Source organism: Aethalodelphis obliquidens, unplaced genomic scaffold (genome assembly GCF_003676395.1).
Source record: "Aethalodelphis obliquidens isolate GAN/ISIS:26980383/991018 unplaced genomic scaffold, ASM367639v1 scaffold3, whole genome shotgun sequence".
Taxonomy (NCBI): Eukaryota; Metazoa; Chordata; class Mammalia; order Artiodactyla; family Delphinidae; genus Aethalodelphis; species Aethalodelphis obliquidens.
The window spans coordinates 70497124-70513514 of NW_020837947.1; the positions used below are offsets into that span (position 1 = coordinate 70497124).

Sequence of the window (16391 nt, forward strand, 5' to 3'; positions counted from 1 at the left end):
TCTTAAAGCTTAGCCTCCAGAACTGTGAGATAATAAACTTCTGTTGTTTACGCCACCCAGTTTGTTGAATTCTGTTTGGGCATCCCTAGCAAACTAACAGTGCTACTGGTGTCTTTCCATTTACTATACCACTGATCTACTGTGACAACCACCTCTTCAAGTAACCAAATTTCTTAAGAATGGTAAGTGTTGCACTAGTTCAACAAACACATACTGATGACCTCTATGTGCCAGGCACCAAGGACACAGCAGGGGACTGACATGGTCCCTGCCCTCATACAGGTGACAGTGTCATCAGGATAACTGACAACAAACCAAAATTATACAATGATAAAATTACAACTGCGATAACAGCAATAAATGACACACTTCCTTTCTTCTTTAAACTGAGGATAGTGGATATACTGAACCCCATCTAGATGACTCAAGGACATTGCTGTGGAGACCCAGTGCACAGCTGCAAGCCCTTAATTGTTTTTGCTTCTCTCCCAGATACCAGGCTATAGGACACCATGAGATCTACTTCCATCAACTATCATTCTTTCTCTGCTCACTCTCTCCCAATCTATCCATTTCTAGCCTGGGGCTTCTAATTTGCTGTGGGCCAGAAAAATCAGGTAACTCGTATTGCTAACAGCGTGGATTAAGTAATAAAAAGTGCTGCAAGTGAAAACTAAGGATTTGGCTTTCATGTGGGTTTTCTGATTTACTTTAGATTCTCAGAGACATTTTTTCCTACAGAATTCTGTTACACGGCACAAAGGTGGAACATTATTCCATATAAACTAGGTGTTACTGAATAATTTTATTACTTTGGTATTAAATTGCCTGGTAAACACTTGTTTTCTTTCAAAGGGAATACAGTACAGGGATGCTATGTGAACAGTGACTTAGGGAAGAAATACTGCCCTAATTCAGACCCAAATTCCGAATTAGAGAATTTATTGCCCAGTGTAAGGCATATTTTTGTTATCTAATTGCAAATCATATCACCAAATAACAGGACCAAGGGGTTGTACAGCATTACAACTGGAAACCCTAGCCAAAACGTTTTGCAGTACATAATAAATACCACCTACCTCTTATGCATATCCAACAATCATCTTTTTTGTTGTGTTTTTTAAGTTCTTCTTCAGTTACTTCAATTAATCTTCCTTTTAATCCTGTTAGGTCCTTTCCACTTTTGGTCAGTCGAATCCAATCCATAAGACTTCTGCCCTGTTTCAGAGGGACCTCAAAAAGGAACAGGGAAGAATTCAGTGTGGCTTTTTCGAGTCAGCTGCTTTCCCTTCCCCTTCCTGCTGCTGGTCCTCAGGCCACCTCATTATTGATTCCCACTCCAAAAGATAAGAAAACTCAAATATAACAATTCTAAAAGTCTTCTTCAGCTTTAGGGCGTGGTATCAGAATTATAAATGGAACCCTATATAAAGTACCTGGGCCATGAGGTGGGGCTTAGAAATTCTGGCACACAAATGTCCATCCAAATGGTATCATAGTACAAGGATAGTACTGAACCCAGAGTCAGAAAACAAATTTTGGTCCTGGCTCTACCGCTAATATGTTCTAGTCGCTTACCAATTTGGACCAAAATTTCTTTGCCTTAAAAATCAAGGGATTTGATAGAAGAAAACAGAAACTGGCTGAAGTTGATTTTCTGGATTTTCAACATACACAGAATATTAGAAATCACATGAGATGGTAATATGTTTTCTAAGAATCCACTGAGAAACAAAAGTTATCAAATAATGGAAAATAATAAAACGGTGGCTCCCCATATTCCTTATAATAATGTCTCTAAACCGTCACACTCTAGGGAAGGGGTTGGCAAACTGGCCTATGCCCGTTTCTGTATAGCCCTTGAGCTACGAGTAATTTCCACCCATGGTGGTGGTGCTGGTGGTGAACAGACTGAATCCTTATGACGCCCTCAAAGCCTAAATTATTTATTACCTGGGCTTTGCACAAAACTTTGCTTTCTCCTGCCTAGAGGGTTTAATAACAGGATGTTTGGGATTTTGTGCGTTTTGGGTTTTTTTACAAAATACATTTTCAAAGCTTTTAGATAAGAGGTACAATTAGTGTTTTAACCAGTTGAGACACCCTAGTGGAAATTTTTCAAGACATCTAACCTGTATAACTAGTTTGTAACATAGTACCAGATAATTGTTTAACATAAAAGCAGTCATATTCAAGGAAGTTTATTGCTATTTGTGTCCCCCCAAAACAGACTGAAATCCTAATCCTCAATGTGATGGTACTAGGAAATAGGGCCTCTGGTAGGTGATAAAGTTGTTGCAATTAGTGCCCTTATAAAACAGGCATTAGAGAGTTCCCTCACCCCTTCCGCCAAGTAAGGACACTAAAAAGATGGCTACAAACCAGGAATCGGGGTCTCACCAGACATAATTGGCCAGTGCATTGATCTTGGACTTCCCAGCCGCCAGAAGTGTGAGAAGTAAGTTTCTGTTGTTTATAAGCCACCTATGATATTTGGTTAGAGCGGCCCGAAAGTACTAAAACACACATCTCACTTTCCTGAATCATATCTGTTTAGATATTCAATTGCCCCCAAAATAACCAAGTTAATAGGTCTGTGGTGCCTTTCCAGCTTCACATTCCTTCTTACCAATCCACATCATCCCAATCTTACCATCGCTAAAACTCTCTAGGTCTCTTGGTCTTCATAAATGAAGTAAAGTGTGAGAATACATATGATCTTTCCCATCCCAAACCACTTCTTTCACCATTCTATCACCTGCAGGGTAGTTAAAAGTAATCTTTTGGAAATGCAAATCTAATCTAGGACCCTCCCTCCTTCAGTGGCTCCTCATAATCCTTATAGTAATGTCTCTAAATGCCCTCGAGTGGCTTACTAGGCCCTTCATCATCTGGTCATAGTTTACCTCACTAGCTCCACGTCTTAACTTTTGCCCCTTCCCATTCTATGCTTTTAGGTAAATGGAAACTGATTCCGCTCTCTCCCCCGCAGACATTACTTCCTCCAGAAGCCTTTTCTGACCCCGACTCCTTCAAGGTCATAACAGACTGTTACAGTCCCTACGGTATTTATAACTGCCTCTTTACTAGTCTGTGAAGCCTGCTGGACTAAACTCTTTGACAACAGAGATGTTGGGGCCCAGGGCAGGCCATGCAAGAGGAACACTTTGTCCTCTTTATCTTCCTGAAAGCAGGAAATAAATCTCCCATGTGAAAGGTGCCCTCCCTCTACTGGGAGGTAGAAACACATCCTTCTCACCAGAGATAGGAAATTCAGGGCCAAGAAGCCTGTATACAAATCTTGTTATTTGTTTACTAATTTACCACCCAAGCCCAAACTGCTCAAATTCCTTACCAATTCAGTATCCAGACCTAAGTTTCTTTGTCCCATCAACTCCTCTCAAATGTACTGTCTGTCTAAAAAGTATAAAAGCTGCCAGCTTTGGCCACTCCTTAGTGTAATAGGGAAGAATCTATTACAAGTTAATCACTAAAGGGATGTCGCCTAGAAGTTTAAATTACACATAATGGCCCATCTCTGGGAACCCGGCTATCCGGGCAATGAGCATTAAGCTAAAATACCTTTGTTTAGCTCACAGGAAACATCCTGACCAGGCCCACCTGCGAATGACTGCAGAGACGAAGAAATTAACACATCCTCTCTGGAGGCTGATGGGAAACAGGGAATGTTTGACTTTACTCCCTCCCCTTCTAGTATAAAAGAAGCCTGAATTCTAACTCAGGCAAGATGGTTCTTTGGGGGATGAGCCCACCAGCTTCTCCGTTTGCCGGCTTTTCAAATAAAGTCATGATTCCTTGCCCCAGCAATTTGTCTCCCCCTTATTGGCCTGTCGTGCTGCGAGCAGTACAAGCTTAGACTCATAACATTAGATCCCATTTCTACAAGATTTCTGTGCATGCCAATTAAGTTTGTTTCTTTTTCTCCTGCTAATCTGTCTTGTGTCAATTCTGTAGAAATTTCCCCCTCCCCAACAGAGATCACATCTCCAGCATATGGTAGGGTCTCAATAAATACGGTACTGAGACCCAAATATGGTAGGGTCTCCATGTCTCTGCTTCTTATTTGTAGAAAAAGCTTCAGTCTCCTAGGCCTTCCCAGAGTTCCAAAGAGCAGAATCAAACAGCTAATGACTATAGAAGTGAGAAAATGCAGAAACCAAGGAAAAGTAGTCAAGCAAGAAAACTAAGAGCTTGAACAATAGTCACAGGACTCCTAGTCCCTCCTGAAGAGATACACACAACAACATGATGCATATCCTTGAGTTCTTTTACAGCAACCAGGACCCCAAGGGATAGAAACTGCTGACCACAAACACAAAGGCCCCAGCCTGGCTGGAACAAGAAGGTTGTGGATTGAGATTTCTAAAATATCACCATGTTACCTCACCACCAACCAAACAGAAGAATGTCCGCAAGCTAATCATGCTCCCTGGACCCTCACCCCAAATGTTGCCTTTGATAATGCTTGCCTGAAAGCCATCGGGGAATCTGGGTGTTCTGAGCACTAGCTGCCCGTTCTCCTTGCTTGGCGCCCTGCAAATAAACGCTGCACTTTCCTCCACCACAACCCAGTATCAGGAGATGGCCTTCGCTGCGCGTCGGGAAAACGAACTCAAGTTCAGTTCGGCAACAATTTCACAAAGGGGGAAAAAATCGTCTGAGTTTTCTCTTGAATTGCAGAATAATCGCATTTTATTCTCTTTCTGGACCCAAAGACTCACCTTTCCCATCACCACCTGGGGAAACGTTTGTCTTTGCCTCTAAGTTTTCTCCTTTAAATGATACTGAGAACATGGCTGGTAGTTTTAATGGAGAAGGGCAGCAACTCTCATATTCTAATCCAGAGATGCTTTCTTTGAAAAGGCTCTACTATTCAGCCAAGCACTTAGCTTAAGGAGAGAAGCAGGTCAAACACCAAGGAGACGAGGACACACGACTGGATGGCTGCATAATATATGCAGCAATAAGTGAAAAGTCACAGTCAGAGTCACATCACATCACTGGGTCCAAGGCAGCATTTCTTAACCAGTTTTCTTTTCTGTGAAATGGAGATAACGAAAGCATCCACTTCATAGGATCATTAGAAAGATTAAACAAGTTAATACATGTAAAGCACTGAGGTCTTCAGTAAGCACTAAATAAATCTCAGTTTTATTATTATTACAGTTGGGGTGATAGACTTCTGAAAATCTAATGAAAGCTACAGATCCCTGAACCCGTAATTGTGATCTAGAGTCAAACTCCAGGTCCATGTGTAGAACATAGAGAAAGTTGGTGAAGTTCCCAAATGATGTCAATGCTAAGGCTCAAGAGTCCAGAAATGAAAAAGGAGTGGCCCGAGTAGGTGGAAGTCTTGCAAACAAAACATGAAAATGTGGTTATTGAATGAGGAACTAACAATCAACAGAAACAAGCAGCATTCATGTTGCAATGAACACAGGAGACAATTCTATTAAATTCTGCAAATATAAAACACATTTGTGTTCCGCCTGTTGGTAACAGAAGCTACGTGCAACAAAAAGTTAAAGAGTATTATATTAGCTTCAGAGTCAGCAAATGACATCAGTAGGAAAGGCAGTGATAAAACAATCAGGTACCAGAGGAAGACAGAAAGGCAGTGTGACTTGGAGAAGCGTCCGTAAACCTAACTGGAGGTTTGCAGACACTTGTTCTCGCTTCTCCAATCTTCCCTAGCTCCCGGAGTCCCCACCCTTGGTGGGATGATCACTGGTCTCTGTCGCTAGTGCTCAGCCTTTCCTCTCTTCTAGGGAACTCACATCGCTAACAACCCCTTCGGAAAGTGAACAAAAGAACGGAGAGGAGGTTATGTTTAAGGAAGGAGGCTAATACTGAATCCCTACAATATAGGACGCACAGAGCCTGGACCTATCATACATCTGAATTTAATTAATGGGGAAAGAGTTGGAAGAAGGGAACTGACAGAACGGGATAATGGGATGGGAAAGAAAAGGGGCCAGTACGTAAGAGGGAGAGAGGTTAGTAGAGTTCGAGGACTGGAAACGGCATGGGATCTGAAAGAGATCGCCAGCAAGGGCGGGAGGGAACGAAAGCTAGAGGTGGGGACAGGAGGCGGGAGAGGGTACGGAAGGAGAGAAAGGACTGTGCCGGAGCATGAAACGCTGGCGAGAAGGGAGGGCTGCGGCACGAGACCGCCGGAGTCACCCGCTTACCTTGCTACGCCCCCCGGAGGAGACGCGCTGCTGCGAGCTGGGGCCCGGGAAAGACTGGGAAGGGACGTTCAGCATCCTGGACTCTTAGCCCGGGCGCTGCCCGGGGTACGCCGCCCGACTGAATAGCTCGGCGCGACCCCTCCAGGTAACACCTCCGGCTCCGGCTCCGAGGCCGGGCAGAGGCCAAGCCCCCGACCCACTTCCGGGGTCGCCCGGGGTGAGGCGCGCCATGACGCAGAACGTCGAGGACGCGAGGGGCGGAGCCAACGAGACCAACGGAGAGCCGGCGGTGGTGGAATCAGGGCAAAGTACGCATGCTCCGTTCGTCCCGCACCCTGAATTTCAGCACCGCGAAGAAGTGACAGCTGTTCCGTGGAAAGATTAAAGGGTGAAGCTGTTCCTAAGCCTTGGTGCTGACTGAATCTGAGAATAAATTCTTGGAGACGCCTGTTAACCCAGAACACAAGTGTCTGCCCATTGTTGAAGCACTACCATCACACTGCTTGAATATGGAATAAGGCATTTTGATTTCTCAGAAACTCTCTCTTCTAAGGCACCACGCTGTACAGGAAAGAGAACCTCTAAGAGTTAAGATGTCAAATGCAAACAGTGACTCCTGCTAGGTGAAGAGAACACTTCACCTTTAAGAACTCTCGCTAATGATTAACGAATGAGTCGCAGAGGTTAGTAAAGTCTCTTTCTGCTCCATTCACCCACTCACAAGTTCTTCCTCCTCATCTAACTTCCTCTCTTCCCTGAAAGATAAAGGGGAATGAGAACTCATGCAGCCTATGTCCAAATGTAGCGCTGAACAGCTAGCCACGTTCAAGAGTCAGATAGGTTTCGTTTGGATGCCACCCCTGCAGCTACTAAATGAGCATCCTTCTGCAGGTTACTTTAGTATCTCAATGCCTCATTTCCCATCTGCATAATGGATTTAGGTTTTAGTAAGAATTAAGTGAGACGTCAAGTGCAAATTACCTAGCACAGTGCCTGGCTAATAGTAGGCACTCAATAAATGTGGCTGTGGCTTTTCATACTATTCCACCCTATTAATGACAGCAGCACAAATACTGTGCAGGTAAACACCAGTCCCTAATACTCAAGGTCCAGATTGGTGACCTGGTGGTTTTTTTGCATATCTGTTGGGGAACACACATATCCTGAGAGCAGAACCCAGTAAAAGAAGAAGTTTTCAGGAAAAGAAATATAGTTCTAAGTAACTCTCCATCCTCCTGCCATTACTAACTTTTCCTGACTCTGAAACATGGTTTGAACTTGCTCTATTTCAATTCCTTTGTCCTTAAAGTGCCTGGAAATCAATGCTTATACTTCAATTGCTTGCCACTGCAAAGATTGTATTTGAGCTAAAAGAACTTCATGATCATAGTTTACTATGTTACCTCTCCCATGCAAAGTGCTCCTGTTTTCTCTTTCATTAAAAGATGACGTATTCTTCTATAAGTCTATGTTTAACAAAAAAAAAAAAGCTAATCTCTAAGAATTTCTTATTTCACTTCCTATGTGAAAATCGTTACATGAGTATCAGGAGCAGGGAACCACAGCAGCGATGGAAGGTGATGCAGTTGGAGAATGTCTCCTATCTGCCAAATTTCCTAGCTCCCTCGTGGACAGAAATGGAAAAAAAAATACTATCAAATTCTGGCCTTTTGTCTCCCCTTTTTTAGACTCCATGTAAGTCACATCCATTTAAATGTTTTAATTCTGGGGATCCCTCAATGTAGTGCCATAAGTACTAAACACCCATGCTATTTTACTACTGGATTTGAGGACAGCAGAAGGGTATTAAAGTAAGAATTACTTGACTCATCATTCATTAAAATCCCTACAATTTAATAGTCCTAACATTGATTCCCAATCTCAATTATAGACAATGATTTACAACATTTTCACCATCTACTAGCTAATACATAATAATAATGTGTGATTGGAAACATAAGAGGATTGTCCTCATTATCTAGTAAGATAATATTCATCTGTAACTACAACATCCGATAGGGCTCGGTAGGAAATACCAGATGTCACAAGATTCAGTCTTGAAAATTAAATATTGTCTTTCTTTGAAAAGTTTTATTTTCAAAATTATAACTGAAGATAAATTTGTAATTTGATGAAGAGAACCAAATTATCTTTTATAAGCCCCAAATGTTTATAATACAATCAAGGTTCCATTATAAATAAAACCTATTTTTAAATTCCAACATTGAATTATAATGTAGGGATAAAAAAGGCCAAACTACCATAGTAATTACTAAATAGTTCATTTTATTAATAATTTATATACAAATAAGTTAATTTAAAAGGATTATGATACATTTGTACACTAATCTAATTTGTACCTACAAGCTTTGAATGTCATCAAAAGTAATCAGATTAATTTTCACAGATCAGCTCCTCAATTTCTTCTTCGCTATCAGAATCTTCATAAAATGAAATTGTGGCTTGAATTGGAAATTTTTTCAGAAGAACTTCTGCTTCTTGATATAAGTAATCGTAACACTTTGATTTTGGCCAAAATAGTCTGAAAGAAGCAGACAACATAATATGCTTTATTTTTTTCACATTCAGAATCCTTCTACTCATGAAACGTTCAAATTTCAAAATCTCCATATATTTAACAACTGATTTATGCATTTAGATAGTTTAAAATGCTACTATCACAGCTTTCATGGAGTCTACTTGACAAAGTATCAATAACTGGTTAATTACTTTAAATCTTTATCCAAGCTATAAATTGGACCAAACAAATTGACACTAAACCCTTCGTGAGCATAAGATCAATATTTAACTTACTTCAGGCATTATGGATATATTTGTTCTTACAAAATACAGAAGAAGGTTTGTCTTCCAAATTCCTTTGGGGAAAAAAATGAATCCTACCATGACATTAAAAATTGTAATGATAGCCAACTTTATAAAGACATCAAAGTATTATGCATCTTACACATAGGCATAAATTACCTAGTATTTTGCTTGAAACTCAGACTTAGCTCTTAGTTACAGATGGAACCAAATCAAGTCTAGAAAAGTACAAAAAGCAACCTTTTCAAAAGGCTACCTCTGACCCCAACCTCGAGCCCATCTCTCTCCCCTTTGCCCACCCAACTAAATTTTGGAACACCATATTAAGATGTTGAGAATTAGACTGGTTTTATACAAATAATTTGTATGTAAACGTGATTACCTCAAAACTTCAAATTTCCAACAAATACTAATCTTGCCATCTGATCTTCTATTATTTTTCATCCAAGTAAAATAAAAGGACAAGGCTGAATCACCAGCTACAGTACACAGTATTTTAGTATACAATAAATAGCCCCACATACCCATATAATAGACTGATTCTAACAAAGAGAAAGTTACATATGTTCACTATACTCTATTTTAAAAGGCAAAAAAGTAGGCCGTGTAGTTTATAAACGTTTCTAGCCAAATAGTTTTTTTTTAAGCTTATCAACTGGGTGCCTAAATAAACAACCATCAGTAATTCAGTCATTCAATAAATATTTTAGTGATCTCTTGCGTCAAACATAATTCAAAGATGAATAAATCATGGTCCCTACCTTCATGAAGTTGACAACTGAGTAAAAAGAAACAGAACACACATTACTACTCAAGATAGAACTTAATAAAAATACAATAAACTTAAGAGAAATACAAAGAAACTGCTACAGTAGTTCAAAAACGGAAGTGCTTATATATAGGAAGCAGTTGATTTTCTAATGTGTAAAACTGCCAAACCCAAAGAACGTTGTTTAATTGTTCTCACACTCTCTCTCCCCGGAATCTCTCACTGGCCATTTTTCTTCCAGGGACTTCATACTTTACTGAATTCTCCCCTGTTCTGAGTGATTCTTCCCAGTCACCTTTGTGGACCTCTCTTTCTCTGTAGACAGGTTAGATGCTGGCCTTCCCCCACCATTTTATCAAGAGTGATCATTTCTCCTCTCTCACTCCTCCAGATGACCTGACCCACTGCCATGATTTCCCCAATTTACCAAAGGTTCCCAAGTCTGTCTGTATTTCCACTTAAGAACTTGACTTTGGACCACAAACCTGTATATGCTGCTCTCTACTGGAATATCTACTTGGAGGCACCATAGGCACATTAAATATGACAAATGGAAAATTCGACTCAGTATCTTGATCTACAGTTCCACCAACTTGCGCGTCATTCTGTCTTTTTACTTCTACTTTACCTACCATATCCAATACATCATAAGCCTAATCTACTGTGTCACCTAAGTATTCCCCAGATTCACCCAGTCCCATCCTCGCTTCCAATGCCTGAACTGCAATAACTTCCAATTTCACTTTTGGTGTTCTAACTAAAGCTATATACCATTTCCTTAGTGATTTTTCTGAAACATAAATCTGATCACATTACTCTTTTGGTTAAAATCCTTTGAGTAATCCCCAATACCATCTACAGAATAAAGTCCATGAGTTCCCAATGCCACATACAGGATCAGGACAAAACTCTTGTACCAAGGTGTACAAGACCTGGCCTCTGCCTTCCCTGGTGAAATGACCACAGCTTCACACACCCAAATGCCAGTTCCTTGATGCTCCCAGAAGGAACCATGCTGTTCTCTTTTTCTATGCTATTTCTTCTGCTCCCACGTTCCCGACCTACCATCCATCTGGTTAACTTCAAGACTCAACCAGGTAATCACACCTATGATACACACTTCCCTGACCCTTCTCCACCCCCTCTGACAGAGTTAGTTATAAAATTGACCAAGCTAAACTACTAAAACACTTCCAAAGGGCTGTGATTATTTTTTTCTCTGTCCTTCACAAGTTCTAGCAAAAGGTAGGAAATTAATCAACATGTATCGACTACTATGTGCTATTATAAACATATACACATTCTACAAACATTATATAGCTCTTCATCTAACAGCTCTCTAAGGCAGGCAAACTGCAGAATTAACTTTCCACCTGATTAAAAGCTACAAAGAATCTTGCAGGAAGGCTGACTTCCCAGTAGCTAGGAACAGTAAACTAGCTCCTAATTGTTAGGTCAAATAACTGTTGGTCCCTTTTGTGATCCTTAGTAGTCTTTAGGATTTTCATCATATTTCCTTTTTGTCTTACACGTCAAGCTCGATTTGTTCAGTTTGCTGTAAACCATGATTGTGAATACCATTCTTCCTTCTGGTTTTCAAGAGAAAAAGAATATACACACTCTGCCTGGTGTGAAGTCAATTTCACTTGAACCCTTTGGCATTAAAAAGAAATTGTTTTGCAGGCACAAGATGTCACCTTTCTACTTTTACTAACACCGCCTGCTTTCCCTCTTCATAATATATTTTTTAAGTGTTTACTAAGTGTGCACTGATTAACAGTTCTTTCAGGGGAGAGCATGAGCTCCTACATTTTCCAGTTCGATGAGTAAAGGACCTCTGGGACGAGGAAGATTAAAGAAACGTTAAAGATAGGTTTTCCAAAAGAGAAAAACTTCAGGACCAGCTGCTGAGCAGGGCCGGACGAGGCCCCCGGCTCTTCCCTGTGGCTGTAGACAGACCTTCGATGAGGCCTGTCACTCACCTGACTGGGTGTCTGTATCGGGAAAGCTTTTCTGAGGCGTCCGTTATTCCGGGGCCATCTGGCATCTGGGGGTGTAAGGAAATGGATCGAAGTTAGCACTCACCTTCTAAAAAAACTGCAAACCCTGGCGACCAGGCTTTCCTCTCGTCTGCGGGGAATGTGACCGCGGGGCTCTCAGTAGCCTCGCTCCCGGCCCGATCTGTTCGTGCCAGTAGCTCTGGAGGACGCACTCGTCGCTTCAGCACCGACAGGGCCACCGGTATGGCCACCAGCAGGCGCGATCTTAAGCGAGGGGAAGGCCTGGCGCGCGTCTCCCTGGGGCCCGGCGTAGCCTGCGTTGATCGATCAACAGCGCCCCCGGGATGCGCGGCTCACTCACCGCCTCCGCGGCGTGGTGCGGCGCCTCTTCCTCCTCGCCACTGTCTTCCACCCACGGTCTCCAGAAGCCTGCGGATCTGCGAGGTGGGCAGCGGAAGGCGCGCAGAGGAGCAGTGAGCCCCGACCCGGGAGAACCGACCGCATCTGAGCGAGGGCCTAGAGGGTGCGGGGGTGAGAGAGCGGAGGGGAGGAGCTGGGGAGGCGCAGGCGGGAGGGATGGAGCGGGGGAGGCGCAGGGCGGGACAGAGACGCGGTACCCGGGGTCCGCGCCCCCGCGCCGCGTCTGGCGTTCGGTAGCGGCTGGCAGCTGGAGGCGGCAGCGCGCGCGCTGGCCGCCTGGGATCTCCGTGGTCTCCGCGATCTCCATGGGCAGGCTGGCCCCTGGCACCCACCCGGCCCGAGCCCGAAGCCTTATATAGCCCCCGCGGCCCGCTACATCTTTACACGTCCTCTCCCTCTCCTCCCCTCTCTCCGCGTAAACAAAAAGGCTGCGCGTGAAGGCGCAGCGGCCCGAACCCCGGGGGCGAACGCGTGCAACTCCCAAATGGCCCGGGGAGCGGGTTTGTCAAGCGAGTGTTAATCGCTCTTCCACACTTGTCTGCGGGGGGTGGAAAACAACATTCGCCCGAGCGACCAGTTTCCTAGAGAAGAGGCTAGGACGGGTTAAACTTAAGCGATTCTACACGTTTTGTGTATTACTGCAAAAAAAGGCCGAGTGGCGGGTCATTACTGCTCGACAGTCTCACGGCTTTTCGCCTTCAGCAAATGCCACTGGTTCTGCACTCCTTACGAAAGGAATATCGGTTTGGGGAGGATTTGTTTGTTTTTTAATGTATTGACAGACTAGGTTCCTCCATCTGCCTATTATTATTTGAAGATTAAAGATTCACAAGAGTTTAATTGTAAAAGACTGAATGTTCCAACCTAGAGGACCAGAGCCTGGAGTCATAGGATTTTGGCATAGAGCTCTACTCTGTCTTCTCGTCTTTGCCATTTTCCCCAACATCTTATCAGTGTCCTCCAAAGATAAGTCTTGAGTGTCATCTATACAATTCTGTCACTCTTGGCATTTTGTCACTCAGTGATAATTAGCAAGTTCTTTTGTGGGTGTTGGGTATGTGTGGAATAATAATGAAATCCTGGAAAGTTATGATGTGGAATAACTTAGTCAACCTCTCTGTGCCTGTTTCTCTTATTTAAGTTACCCCTTACTTATCACAGAGGTCCATGAATCTTGGTTAAAAGAAAAAAGAGTTATGCTTCCAAGAAAAGATGATATATAAATGTCATGATTTTTGTCCAAAATGTTTTAAATAATAGAGCTGAACTTCCTCTTGAAAGTTGTAGAGAAGAACCCCAAATGTAGGCTATAATGTCTCTGCTATCCATTCAATTACTGTGTAGGAAAGAAATCCATCTAATTAATACCCAAGGGCCTATAATGATCTACCTGTCAGGAAGGTGAGAAAGGGTTTGCTTCAGATAGTGAAATCAGTGAGGATAGGTATCTAATGCATGTCTCAGTGCCCTAGAAGTATTGTTAGGCTAAATAAAATAAAACTTATAGAATGTTTGCTACAGTGCCTGACACATAGTAAACTCTCAATAAATTTTGTTATATAAAAAAATCTAAACACTTAACAGATGCTAAGCTATCTGATGAAATGGTTTATCGTATCCATTTTGTAAACATCTTTTAGGGTATCTGTAATGTGCTAAGGTCTGCACTTTCCAGATATAATTGTGAATAAGATATCCCCCTATTCTCAAGAGGATCGCGGTCATTGCCATCTATGGCCATCACAGTGGCCACATGAGCAAAGATTTTTTTTTTAATTGCCACGTTCAATAACAAAAGCACATTTTAAGCAAAGAAGTAGTACAAGGGAGGGAAGTGATAAGTCTGTTTGTTGCAACCAGGAAAGCCTTCTTAAAGCGAAAGAAACCAAAATTGGGATTTCTAGAAGAATCAGTCAAGAAATAGTGGAGTCTGTGTGTGTGTGTGTGGTGCAGGAGTGGGAGAAGGGGCAGTGCTTCTAGGGAGTAGGTGTTGCTGGGGCAGAGATGTGGCTGAGAAGGGAGAAAAGGCTTGGACTATTTAGAATCTAATATACCATGATAAAGCACTTAAGCTTTATTCTGTAAGCCCTGGTGAGAGATTTTAAGCAGGAGGGTGGAATAACCAAAGTTTTCTTTTTATAGAAATTACTCTGGCAGCCATATGGATTTAGGGAAGTCTGACACTAGAGACTAGGAAATCATTTACAAACTCATTGCAATAGTTCAGGCAACAGATAATGAGAAGATGTATACTAAGGATGGGAATGAAAGAATATATTTGACGGATACTTAGAAATAGAATCTGCAGAACTACCTGAATCATAAAATGTGGGTGGACATGAACATGAAGTTTAGATATGCTTCTAGGTTTCTAGGCTGCTTAAGTGGGTTGATGTTGATGGCTCAAAAAAGATGAGGAGAACGGAATATAGGAGGAAGAGCAAGTGAGATGCTTTTATGTTCTTTCATTCTGTTAATAGTGCTCAAGGAAGCAACAGTGAATTTGGTTTTAGATCTTGAATCAGTCAGGTTGGGCTGGGCTAGACCGCAATAACAAATAACTCCAAACTCTCATAGGCTTAAAATAATAGACATTTACTTCTCACTCAGGTCATATATTCACTTTTGTTTGGTGGGGGATCTACTGCACATCATCTTCACTTAAGGATAAAAGGTGATGGAGCCTCTTTCCTCTAGAACGTGGCTGGTTGTCATAACACAGAGAAGGGAATAAAATTAATAGATTTTAGAAGGCTTAGGAACACATATATTGAGAAGATATCCAGAGGACAACCAGAAATATGAGATCTGGAGTTTAGCAGAGAGTTTACAGCTAAAGATTTAAATGTGGGAATCATAAAAAAAAAAAAAAGAAGAAGTAGAAATTAAAACGATAGGAGTTGATCATTTTCCCATAGAAATTTTGTAAGCTTGAGAACTGGAGCAAGGACAGAGCTCTGGAAAGCAACATTTGCTTGTAAAATGAGAGGGTATGCAAAAAATAAAATAAAACAAAAACAAAACAAATGAAAAACCCTCACTTTAAAGGAATGGGGAAGGTGGTAGAAGGTGCATTTATAGAGCAGGGGTGGTGGAAACACGGGATGAAGGAATTCTAACAAGGAAGGAAAGGTCCAAGGTATTAAGTGCTACCAAGGGGTCAAACAAGATAAGGACATGTGTTAATTGAATTTGGCAGTTAAGTGGTTATAAGTGACTTTAAAACACCATCTTGAGTGAATGGGAGTGAAAGATTTTTTACAGTTAGTTGAGCTATAGAGGTAAAGAAATAAAAACAGTGAGATGATGCTACCATTTTACAGGAAAAGAGAGAGAAGGGGAAGCCTGGGTCAGTAGAGGGGTTTTGTTTTTAGTGTGCAAGAGACAGGAGAATTTTTTTTAAAGGGAAGTTAATGGTCTTCCAGAGCTCAAAATAGTTCTTTTAAATATGGCTGGGCCAGGTCTTAGTTGCAGCTGGCAGCCTCCTTAGTTGTGGCATGCGAACTCTTAGTTGCAGCATACATGTGGAATCTAGTTCCCTGGCCAGGGATCAAACCCGGGCCTGCTGCATTGGGAGCTCAGAGTCTTAACCACTGCACCATCAGGGAAGTCCTGAGACAGGAGAATGTTGATAAGATGAAGAGAGGAAGCAGGGGAGGAGAAGCGTCTAGAGAGAGGGCACCGGACCTGGACGATGGCTCATGGTCCTGTAGGGGGAAGGAAGCAATGAGATCAATAGCCCTGGGGAGGATTCTCATGCGACTGGAGAGTGTGTCTCAGTGATGATAGTAATCCAGGTCTGGGAACACTCAAGAAACAAGTTTAATCAAGGGGACTAGAAATGGTGCGGGGAAGGATGGGTGTATTGTGATGATGACACGTAAATCCAAGAGAACATCAGTTGTCTTAAAATTGTGAAGGAAAAAAAAAAGAAGAATGAATTCCTAGAAGGAAAAAAGGGAGAACCAATGAATAAAAATAGGGCAAGATTTATACTTGATCGAACTCAGGCAAACTGAGAAATAGAAATATGGACTCTCAGAGATAGAAGATCCTAAATCTTCCATTTATACATTTATTCCACTTCTGCCACCTATTTATACAGACGTTGAAGCTGATTTCCAGTGTGGCAAAAGCCAATCAATATTCTTATTACATTTTAAGTTT

At 42.0% G+C, this 16391-nt stretch overlaps 2 protein-coding genes across 6 annotated transcripts in view; both read right to left on the bottom strand.

Moving 5' to 3' along the window:
- Positions 1 to 6433, bottom strand: part of CYB5R4 (cytochrome b5 reductase 4) — an 84163-nt gene extending 77730 nt beyond the window's left edge. The window contains exons 1-2 of one of the 5 annotated variants that reach the window (XM_027091346.1): positions 6213 to 6433; positions 1080 to 1233 (exon numbers count right to left, since the gene is read on the bottom strand). In XM_027091346.1, the coding sequence (XP_026947147.1) occupies positions 1080 to 1233; positions 6213 to 6287 (229 nt within the window). In that variant the 5' untranslated portion in view covers positions 6288 to 6433. Of the gene's footprint in view, positions 1 to 1079; positions 1234 to 6212 lie in introns of those variants that run through there. The other 4 variants (XM_027091367.1, XM_027091338.1, XM_027091357.1 and 1 more) reach the window with 4 other exon arrangements.
- A 2048-nt stretch (positions 6434 to 8481) lies between these two features.
- RIPPLY2 (ripply transcriptional repressor 2) lies at positions 8482 to 12811 on the bottom strand. Its single transcript, XM_027091392.1, has 3 exons — positions 12166 to 12811; positions 11787 to 11851; positions 8482 to 8754 (listed from the first exon to the last, which is right to left on the bottom strand). The coding sequence occupies exons 1-3, from the start codon at positions 12529 to 12531 to the stop codon at positions 8607 to 8609; spliced, it is 579 nt and encodes a 192-aa protein (XP_026947193.1). The 5' UTR covers positions 12532 to 12811; the 3' UTR covers positions 8482 to 8606.
- Between the last annotated feature and the right edge of the window lie 3580 nt (positions 12812 to 16391).